General features: G+C 69.8%; 3 protein-coding genes across 4 annotated transcripts; all 3 read left to right on the top strand.

Annotated features, from left to right (window-relative positions):
- Positions 1-611: 611 nt before the first annotated feature.
- Positions 612-1,944, top strand: LRG1 (leucine rich alpha-2-glycoprotein 1). The gene is given in 3 exon segments (XM_057418761.1): positions 612-629; positions 772-1,702; positions 1,705-1,944. Coding segments are annotated over 3 exon segments (1,017 nt in total). The 5' UTR covers positions 612-617; the 3' UTR covers positions 1,779-1,944.
- Positions 1,945-2,839: 895 nt separating this feature from the next.
- On the top strand, positions 2,840-6,891 carry LOC130604311 (perilipin-3-like). Of its 2 annotated transcripts, XM_057418748.1 has the most exons (8): positions 2,840-2,927; positions 3,650-3,708; positions 3,786-3,981; positions 4,393-4,475; positions 4,560-4,773; positions 5,316-5,494; positions 5,579-5,692; positions 6,229-6,891. In XM_057418748.1, exons 2-8 carry the CDS (start codon positions 3,661-3,663, stop codon positions 6,643-6,645), a joined length of 1,251 nt encoding a protein of 416 aa, XP_057274731.1. In that variant the 5' UTR covers positions 2,840-2,927; positions 3,650-3,660; the 3' UTR covers positions 6,646-6,891. The 2 variants fall into 2 exon arrangements, with proteins under 2 accessions (XP_057274731.1, XP_057274730.1); XM_057418747.1 differs by having other exon boundaries at positions 4,393-4,773.
- Positions 6,892-7,702: 811 nt separating this feature from the next.
- LOC130604312 (perilipin-3-like) lies at positions 7,703-9,965 on the top strand. Its single transcript, XM_057418749.1, has 7 exons — positions 7,703-7,782; positions 7,937-8,132; positions 8,373-8,455; positions 8,533-8,830; positions 8,921-9,111; positions 9,199-9,321; positions 9,394-9,965. The coding sequence occupies exons 1-7, from the start codon at positions 7,732-7,734 to the stop codon at positions 9,736-9,738; spliced, it is 1,287 nt and encodes a 428-aa protein (XP_057274732.1). The 5' UTR covers positions 7,703-7,731; the 3' UTR covers positions 9,739-9,965.
- The last annotated feature ends 314 nt before the right edge of the window (positions 9,966-10,279 follow it).

Genomic DNA, 10,279 nt, shown 5'->3' with positions numbered 1-10,279 from the left:
GCCCGTTTACCGGAGGCAACTCCCCCCGGCGCCGCCTCGGAACCGTCTGATCCCCCCCGGGAGCTCCCCCCGGCTTCGGGGGGGCAGCACCAGTCTTGAGGGGGGGCTGCTATGCGGTGGGGGAAGGGGTTGGAGGGGGACATGGGGGACAAAGCCCCTGAACCACACTTACCCCCCTCCACACCATGCACCCCATTGCCATGACAACACCCCCCAGCCCCCCCCAAACCCACCCCCAGCCCCTCTCTCATGCAACGAGCTCCTCAGTGCTCAGCCTGCAGCAGCCACCAGCCATGGACGCACTCATGGGGTTTTGCCATGGGGCTCCCCAGCACCCATCGCAAGCTGTGCCTCAGTTTCACCCATCTGGGTATGCAGCACCATGGGTGATGGGTGCTGGGGTACCTGGGAGGCCCGAGGGTGTAAGAAGGGGGTGGCAGTGCTGCAAGAGCCATGGGGCTCAGTGGGGACACGGGGATGCCACCGCCCTGGCCCTACCCCGGATGCCAGCACCCTGCGGGCTGGCAGCGAAGGCAGCGATTTCCCAACCGGTACCAGCAGCCCCCCCGGGTCACAGCCACCGAGGAGTCCGGACGGTCCGCAGGGAGCTCCACCGGATGGCTGCGAAGGTGAGGGTAGGGCTGGGGGTCTCGGTGTGGGGTCCAGGGTGGGGGACATGGGGCTCGGGGCACCTTCCTGCCCGCGCCGTGGGGTGAGCTGGCGACGGCAGGGCTTGCACAATCCCCGGCTGACGGGGGCCGCTGCCCGCAGCGCGGCACCGCGATGCCACCGGGACCCATCCTGCTGCTGGTGCTGGCTCTGCTGCCGCCGGGCCCCGCCGCGCCCTGCTCCCCGCAGCCCAACGCCACCCGGTTCGTCTGCACGGAGCCCACGCTGCGCTCCCTCCCCGCGGGGCTGCCCCGCACCACGCTCGCCATCTCGGTGGAGTTCACGGCGCTCTCCGCGCTCCCTCCCTCCGCGCTGCTGCCGGTGCCGCGCCTGCAGGAGCTGCACCTCTCCTCCACCCGCCCGGCCTCGCTGCCCGCGGCCCTGCTGCGCCCCGCGCCCGCCCTGCGCGTCCTCGACCTGACCAACAACCTCCTGCGCGACCTCCCCGCCGACACCTTCAGCAGCAGCCATTGCCTCCAGCACCTGGTGCTGCGCGAGAACCGGCCGCGGGCGCTGCGCCCCGCATGGTTCCAGCATCTCCCCCGCCTGCTCTGGCTCGACCTGGGCTCCAACGCGCTGGCGGAGCTGCCGCCGGGGGCTTTCCGCCCGCTGCGCTCCCTGCGGAGCCTGGACCTGGCCCGCAACCTCCTCGCGGCGCTGCCGCCGGGGGCGCTGGCCGGGCTGGGGGCTCTGGAGCGGCTCGACCTGGAGGGGAACCGTTTGCTCACGCTGCCCCCCGCAGCCTTCGCCCCCGCGCCCGCCCTGCGCCTCCTGTTCCTGCAGGAGAACGGGCTCCGGGAGCTGCCCCCCCGCATCTTCCTGCCCCTGCGCCACCTCCGCGTCCTCGACCTGGCGCGGAACCGGCTGCGGGCGCTGGAGCTGCCCCCTCCCGGCCCCGGCCCCGCGCTGGAGCTGCACCTTGCGGGCAACCCCTGGCACTGCGGGTGCGCGCTGCGGGCGCTGCTGCGGAGCGCGGCCCCGCTGCTCAGCGCCGCCGCCGACACCCGCTGCGCCAGCCCCGCGCACCGCCGGGGGCAGAGGTGGCTGCGCCGAGCGGGGCCGGGGGCTGCGAGGACAACGGGGACGGGCAGCAGCCGCCGGGCCCATAGGTGAGGGGCTTGGCGGCACCGCAGGGGCTCGGGGGTGCCACCTCCCTCCCCGCCGCGTTGTCCCCGGCCCATAGGAGCTCTCCTGGGGAAACCGAGGCGGGGAGCGCCGGGCTGCAGCTCTGCCCTGTCCCCGTGCTGCGGTGCCTGTCCCAGTGCCCCCCAGCCCCACCGTGCCTCAGGCTGTCCCACGTCCCTGGCCCCATCCTGCGTGCGTCACGCCCCTGTCCCCACCGCACAGAAGCACATTAAATGCCATCGCTTGGAGCCACCGCGTTTTCTCCTGCGTTTCATCCGATGAAGCCCCCAGTGAGGGGCACCACATCCCCCAGCCGGGCTGGCCCCTTCTCTCCGTGCTCCCTGCCTGTGCCCGTCCCTGTCCCCATCCAGGCACCGCTCTCCCCCCGGGGATCACCCAGCACGCCCAGGCGCTGCTGTCCCATGCCCTGAGCACCCACAGGGGCCAGGGCAGACCTGGAGCCCTGAGCGGCTCTGCTTGGCATGGGGACACCGGGCTTGGGGACATTGGCACGGAGATGTTTGGCACGGGGACACCGGGCGCTGGGTCACTTGGTGCGGGGACACCTGGGGGGTGTGTGGAGACACTTGGCATGGAGATGCTTGGCAAGGGGACAGCGGGCACGGGGACGCACGTCAAGGGGACGCATGGCATGGGGGGGCTTGGCACGGGGGCGCCTGGCATGGGGACACTGGGCGGTGGCTCGGTGCCCCTGGCCACCTCCCCGGGACGGGGTGACCCCGTCATGTCTCCCCCCGTGCTCCCTGCCGTGTCCCCCCGTGCCCCCCATGTCCCCGTGTCCCCCACTGTGACTTCCCCCGTGCCCCCCATGTCCCCTCCCGTGTCCTCTCCGTGTCCCCCCATGCTTCCCCCTGCACCCCCCCCGTGTCCCCCCTTTTCTTTCCCCCCCCCCTCCCCCATTTCTCCCCCCTTAGGGCCCGGGCCCAGATCGTGTCCCGCGCACGTGGCGACCACCCCCCAACTCCCGCCCCTTGGTCCCGCCCCTCCATCCTAATTGGTGGAGACGAGTCCCACCCCTTCTCTGATTGGCTCCCGCCGCTGACTGGGAATCCGGGTCTGGGCGGGAGTCGGGAATCGCGACCGGGAATCGCGACCGGCCCCGCGCCCCCAGGGTGAGGAGCGCTCCGGGACTTGGCGGTACTCGGGAGGGGGGAAGCGGGGCCGGGGAGGAGCTCCGGGGGGGTTCGGGTGTTTCCGGGCCCGGGGGTCTGCGGGGGCTGGAGGGGGGCAGAGCCTGTGCGGCCGCAGGGGCAGGGGAAGGGGGGTCCCCGGTGCCCCCCTCGGTGATGGGACCCGGGGAGCATCAGGAGGACACCGCAAAGCTCGGAGATGCTGCGGGGGGGGGGGGGGGGGGGGGGGTCTGGGGGGAGCCACCGGTGGCTGCGCTCCCTGCAGCGGGTCCCGGGGCTGCCCCGGCCGAGGCGGCGGTGACCGGAGGCACGTCCACACTCGGGGCTTGCGAAAGGAGGACCCAGCCCCGCTTCCGGCTGAGTCACCCGAAAACCCCTCCCCGGCCCCAAACCCGGGTGGGGGGACCCAGGAGGGGCTGGGGAAACCCCCCCGATAGGGCAGGGGACCACCCCCATCCCCAAACCCTTCCCGCTCCCCCGTGACACCCCCTTGAGTAGCTCCGAGGCCTCTCACTCATGTAACGGGGTCCATGGGTCTCAGCCCTCTGAGGAGTAAGGGTTGGCTGGGGGCAAACGGAGGGACTCAGCCCCACCGTGTGCTGCTTCCCTTGGCATGGAGAGGGGTGGCTCTGGGGCTGGGGGTCCCCACGGGGCTCAGCGTCCCCCATTGGCACCCCATGATCTTGCTCTTCCTCCCATTGCAGCCACCGCTGCCATGTCCTCCGACGGCTCCGTGCCACGCGAGGATGGGCAGGAGCTGAAGGTAGGGGTGCAGGGAGCGCTGAGGGGGGGCTGCGGGTACCACCGGTGCCCCCAGCTCACCCCCAGCACCCCCGGCAGAGCGTGGTGAGCCGGGTGGCCAGCCTGGCCCTGGTGAGCTGCGCCTGCGGCGCCGTGTCCACGGCGTACAGCTCCACCAAGGAGAGCCACCCCTACGTGCGCTCCGTCTGCGATGCTGCCGAGAAGGGGGTGAAGACGCTGACGGCGGCGGCGGTCAGTGGGGCACAGCCCATCCTCACCAAGCTGGAGCCGCAGCGTGAGTGGGGCTGGGGGGGGACACCCCAAAACCGGCCCCTGCAGAGCCCTGGGAAGGCAGCAAGGGAGGAATAATCTGGTTCCATGTCTCTAGATTGCCATAAACATGGATGTAAAGGGCTGGAGGAGGGAGAGGAGAAGCTGGGGAAGGGAGGAGGGGCAGCAACCCACAAGTTTTGGGGTGCCACCAAAACTATTCCTATAGCAGCACTCTGGAGGGGCAGCAGGGCAGGGAAAAGCTGGTTTCTCATCTGTAGTTTCCACCTCTAATAAATATACTTGCAAAAGGCTGGAGAAAGCTGGGGGGGGGGGGGGCAGATAGTGGGGCACCCCATGAGCTTTGGGGTGGCCCAAGGCCTGTCCCTGTCAGCGCTCAGCAGGGTGTTAAACCCGTCTGTGCTCCTGTCTCCAGTGTCCACCGCCAACGAATACGCCTGCAAGGGGCTGGACAAGCTGGAGGAGAAGCTGCCCATCCTGCAGCAGCCCCCGCAGCGGGTAACGTCTCCCCCGGGTGAGGCGGGGGGGTCCGGCGCTGGGCTCGGGGCTGGCGCATGGCGTCCCTGTGCTGTCCCCTCCCAGGTGGTGGCAGGGACGCGGGCGCTGGTGTCCTGCACCGTGGGCCTGGCGCGCGGCGCGGTGCAGGGCGGCGTGGCCAGGACGTGCTCGGCGCTCAGCACCGTGGCGGGGTCCCGCGTGGGCCAGATCCTGGCCACGGGGGTGGACTTGGTGCTGGGCAAGTCGGAGGAGCTGGTGGAGCGATACCTGCCCGGGACGGACGAGGAGCTGGGTGAGTGTCAACAGGGCTCTGAGCCATCTCCTCAATCCAGGGGTGCTGGAGCCCCCTCACTGCTCAGCACCACCCCGGCACCGCTTGCACTCAGCGGTCCCTCTGCAGTGCCAAGCCCCATGGGATGCCCGTGGCCACGGCGCAGGGGATGATTCCCACCATGGGGAATGCTAAGGCGGGGAAGACAGCACTGCACAGGGTGACCTCTCACCTGGAAACCAGAAAGCAAATATAGCCCCATGCTGGGTATTTATAGCCTGGCACGGGGCAGTGGTGGGCAGAGATGGCCCCGTGTCATGGCAGAGGTGACCGGAGACACCGCCTGGCTCCTGGTGGCACCTCCACATGCACCCAGTGCCCGAGCATCTTGGGGGTGGCACCTCCATGGGGCGCAGAGCGCCAGGGATGCTCCGGTGTCGGGCTCTTTGGTCCAGGCAGCGCTGGGGGAGCGGTTGGACCTGATCCTCCTCAAGCTCTTTCCCAACCCTGTTTATGCTGTGGCTCCCTGTGGGTTCCCCCCCTTGTCCCTGCAGTGGTGGCGACGGCAGCGGGCACGGAGGTGGCAGCGCTGGGGCACCAGAGGCGGTGGCAGAGCTACTTTGTCCGCGTGGGCTCGCTCTCGGCCAAGCTGCGGCACCGGGCGCTGCGGCGCTCGCTGGGGGAGCTGCAGCGGGCACGGCACAGAGCCCAGCACGTCCTGGCCCAGCTCCACCGCACCTTCGAGCTGGTAAGGATGCGGTGTGGACCGCGCCAGCATCGGGGGGTGCTGGTACCCGCTGGGGTGCTCCCGCCTCGCTGCCCCGTCCCGCAGATCGAGCAGATGCGGCAGGGCACGGACGGGCCCCTGTACGGCACCCGGCAGCGGCTGCACCGCATGTGGCTGGAGTGGAGCCAGCAGGAGGCTGTGCCCATGGAGGAGAGTGAGGTACGGGGCTGGATGCCCATGGAGGACACTGAGGGGTTGGGAGGGGGGGTGCCCGTGGGGAAGACAACAGCATAGGGCTGGGGTATCCATAGATGACATCGAGGTGTGAGGGCCTGCGGCCATGGTGGACACCATGTGTGAGTCCGGGGTACCATAAAACACACTGAGGTGAGGGGTGGTGGGCCATGGCCATGGAAGACAGTGAGATATGGGGTTGGGGTCTGTGTGCGTGGAAGGCAGTGAGATATGGGTTTGGGGTCTGTGTGCATGGAAGGCAATGAGATACGGGGCTGGGGTCTGCGTGCATGGAAGGCAATGAGATACGGGGTTGGGGTCTGCGCGCATGGAAGGCAATGAGATACGGGGTTGGGGTCTGCGCGCATGGAAGGCAATGAGATACAGGGCTGGGGTCTGTGCGCATGGAAGGCAATGAGATACGGGGCTGGGGTCTGCGTGCATGGAAGGCAATGAGATACAGGGCTGGGGTCCCTGCCTGTGGAGGACACCATGGCCCAGGGGTCCCCTGCTGCCCGCAGGTGGAGGCGCGGACCCTGGCCATGCTGCGGGGGCTCCTGCACCAGCTCCATGCTGCCTGCACCCGCCTGGCCGCCGGCATCCGGGGCCTGCCCAGCAGCGTGCAGGAGACAGCGGGACACGTCCGGCACGGCGTGGAGGGCGTCCAAGCGTCCCTGTCCCGCGCCCGCTCCCTCCATGACCTGTCGGAGCTGGTGGTGGCGCAGGGCAGGGAGACGGTGCTGCGGGCGCAGCTGAGCATCGACGAGATGCTGGAGCACGTGGGCGAGCACGCGCCCCTGCCCTGGCTCGTGGGGCCCTTCGCCCCAGCCCTGGTCGAGTACCCAGAGGATGCCCCCCTGGAGATGGCCAAGTGGGAGGGCTGTGACACGGTGGAGGGCCACCACATCCACACCGCCCCACGGCTCACCCAGCGTTGAGCCCCCGGCACGTCAAACTGGGGCGGCACCCACAGCAGCGAGCCCCATCCCCGCTGGGGATGAGGTGGCGTGGACGCGGTGACCGGTGTGGGACCCGGGATGCCGCACATGGGGGACTCGTGAGGGGATGGCGGCACACGGAGGAAGCGGCGTGTGCGGGTGTCCCGGAGCACGGGGAGCATCCGGATGTCTTTTAGCAGCTTCAACGCACTTTAAAGAAGTAAAACAACTTTTTAGGCCTTAAAAGTGATTCACAGCCCCTTGTGGCGACGCCAGCACCGCGCCGGGGGGCTCAGCACGGGCGGCAGAGATGGGACCGTGGGACGGGGAGCGCACGGTGGGTGCGCGGATGGGGAGAGCCGGATGGGTGCTGGTGGGTGCTGCGTGGAGAGTGCGGTGCTGTTGGACTGTGACCCGCGGCCGTGTGGCACCGAACTTTGCCCCGTTGTCACCGCGGCGGGGCTGGGCTCTGGGTCTCCCTCACACCGGGGAGCAGCGTGGCCACAGGACCCACAGGACCCCGGGACTGCCCGTCCTGCTGCCGCCGGCAACCACCGGCACCGGTCTGAACGGGGACAGGTGGGGGGGCACTGGGATGCTCCCGATGGGAGGGGGGTTTGAAGGGTTCGGTGTCAGGGGCCGTCGGTGCAGCCGGGATGGGGAGATCCGGTCCTTGCCGAGGGGGGGGGGGCAGCGCAGCCCCGTCCCGGGGACCCGGTCCCGGAGGGATGCGGTCGGGGGGGGATCCGGTCCCTGGAGGTGGGGGTGGGCGCATCCCGGACCGCGGAACCGGATCCTGCAGCGGCCGCGGGGCCCGGTCGGGGTCGCTGCAGCCCCGGGCCCCGCCGCTGCCCCCTGGCTCGGGGCTCCCGGACCGCCCCGGGCCGGCCCCGCGGGGCGGGTCCCGGTCACATGCGCTCGGGGCAGGGCCCCGCTCTATAAAGGTCGGAGGGGAGGAAAGGGGCGAGCCTGGAGCGGAGCTTCCGGAGGTGAGCGGGGGCCCGGCCCGCGGGGGCTGCCCCGGGCGGGGATGGGGGGGGTAACGTGGGGTTCTCCCCTTCACGGTTCCCCTTCCCCAGCCCCGCCATGGCCGCCAGCGAGCCCGGGACGGAGCAGCCCAAGGCTGAGGAGGCGCAGGTCAGTGCGGAGAGGGAAGGGTCCGGGGGGGTCCCTGCTCTGGGGCACCTGAGTCCCCCGAAGACATCCTCGGGGCGTTGGGGGTCCCTTATTCCCTACGGGATTTGGGGCGCTATCGTTACCCCCCCCCCCCCCGTCCTTCTGGTGCCCGCAGAGCATCGGGTCGCGGGTGGCCAGCCTGCCGCTGGTGAGCTCGGCCTACGGGATGGTGTCCACGGCGTACAGCTCCACCAAGGAGAGCCACCCCTACGTGCGCTCCGTCTGCGATGCTGCCGAGAAGGGGGTGAAGACGCTGACGGCGGCGGCGGTCAGTGGGGCACAGCCCATCCTCAGCAAGCTGGAGCCGCAGCGTGAGTGGGGCTGGGGGGGGACACACGACCCCAAACCTGGCCCCTGGAGGGGCAGCAGGGCAGGGAAAAGCCGGATTCTTATCTGTAGTTTCCACCTCTAATGAATACAAAAGGCTGGAGAAGGCTGGGGGGGGGGGGATACAGGGGCACCCCATGAGCTTTGGGGTGCCCCAAGGCCTGTCCCTATCAGCGCTCCGGCACCCAGCAGGGTGTTAAACCCGTCTGTGCTCCCGTCTCCAGTGTCCACCGCCAACGAATACGCCTGCAAAGGGCTGGACAAGCTGGAGGAGAAGCTGCCCATCCTGCAGCAGCCCCCGGAGAAGGTACCGTGCTGGGTGGGCTCAGTGTGTGCCCCCCCTCCCCGAACTGCTTAACAGAGGGTTGTGTGTGTGCCCCCCAGCTCATCTCGGACACCAAGCAGCTGGTGACCTCCACGGTGACAGGGGCCAAGGATGTCCTGACCAGCACCGTGGCCGGGGCCAAGGACGCGGTGACCAGCCGGGTGACGGGTGTGATGGACATGACCAAAGGGGCCGTGCAGGGCAGCGTGGAGCTCACCAAGTCCGCGGTGAGCAGCGGCGTCAGCACCGTCATGGGCTCCACTGTGGGCCAGATGGTGGTGAGCGGGATGGGCTCCGTGCTGGAGAAGTCGGAGGAGCTGGTGGACCATTACCTGCCCATGACGGATGAGGAGCTGGGTAAGGAGCTCAACCCCCTGAGGATGCCCCGTGGGTAGGGGTTGAGCAGGGCCATTGGCTCTACGTGGGCATGCGGCTTCTGTCCCGCAGCCAAGCTGGCCACGGCCGTGGAGGGCTTCGAGCCGGAGCAGCAGAGGCAGCAGCAGAGCTACTTCGTGCGCTTGGGCTCGCTCTCGACCAAGCTGCGGCACCGGGCGCTGCAGCACTCCCTGGGCAAGCTGCAGAGCGCCCGCCACAGCAGCCAGGAGGTGCTGGCCCAGCTCCAGGGCACCCTCGACCTGGTAGGACCCATCCCCATGCGTGCCCGTGCCCCTGCCCCGCTTTGTGCCCGCAGCAGCGCCTCCAGCCCAGGCTCTGTCTCCCCGCAGGTGGAGCACCTCAAGCAGGGCATGGACCAGAAGCTGCAGGGGGGGCAGGAGAAGCTGCAGCAGCTGTGGCTGGAGTGGAGCAAGAAGCAGCCGGGCAGTGGCAAGGAGCTGGTGCCGCCGGAGGTAGGTGGAGGATTTGGGGGGGGATCTCCCCATGGGGTCCCCGTCCCCTCACGGCGCCGTTGTCCCCTGCAGGCGGTGGAGTCGCGCGCGCTGGCCCTGCTGCAGGGCTTGACCCAGCAGCTGCAGAGCTCCTGCCAGCCCCTGGTCTCCAGCCTGCAGGGGCTCCCCGGCAGCCTGCAGGACACGGCGGCGCAGGTCCGGCACAGCGTGGAGGGGCTGCGGGCGGCGCTGGGCTCCGCCGCCTCCCTGCAGGACGTGACGGGCACGGTGCTGGCCCAGGCTCGTGCCAACGCCGCCCGAGCGCGGCAGCTGATGGACGAGCTGGTGGAGCGCGTGGCCCGCAACCCCCCGTTGACCTGGCTCGTGGGCCCCTTCGCCCCCTCGGGCCAGAGCGTGGTGGAGCTGGAGCTGAAGTAGCAGCGCCTGCCCCATCCGCCGGGGTGCTTGCTCCAACCCTGCCCAGCCGCAGTAGAGCATCTGCTACCCCCTGCCCGGCCCCCATTGCCCATAACCTTAGTGCCCGCCTGTGCTGGGGCTGCACTGATGTGCCTTGGTGCTCCCAAGTGCCTTTGGGGTGACCTCTGTCCCCTGGTCGGAGCCCCCCCCTTGTCCCCTCATCCTCAGTGCCTTCAGCCCTCCCTGGTCTGTGCGCTCGGGGACGGCTCCCAAAGCAATAAACTCTGGTTTTGCATGAGCCCGAGTTGTGGTTTGGGGGGGGGCCAGCGGGATCCCCATGGTTCCATCGACCCCAAACAGCACTGAGGAAGGTGATGATGTCATAGCCCTGTGTGACCTCACAGCGCCTGAGCCTTGGAACAGAGAGGCAGGAGGGTGCTGAGCCCCCAGGACCCCACGGCACCCGCAGGACACTGGCCTTGGCCTCCCTTCGCCATGGCTGAGGGTGAGTGAACAGGGCCCCCCGACCTCCCCCCAGGCCCCCTTGCCTGGCCCCTGCCCT

Source organism: Pezoporus wallicus, unplaced genomic scaffold (assembly GCF_028554395.1).
Source record: "Pezoporus wallicus isolate ANWC-B61680 ecotype Strahan unplaced genomic scaffold, APGP_CSIRO_Pwel_v1 contig_14027, whole genome shotgun sequence".
Taxonomy (NCBI): domain Eukaryota; kingdom Metazoa; phylum Chordata; class Aves; order Psittaciformes; family Psittacidae; genus Pezoporus; species Pezoporus wallicus.
Note: the sequence above shows the minus strand (reverse complement) of the source record. Positions and strands in the feature narration are given on the sequence as shown.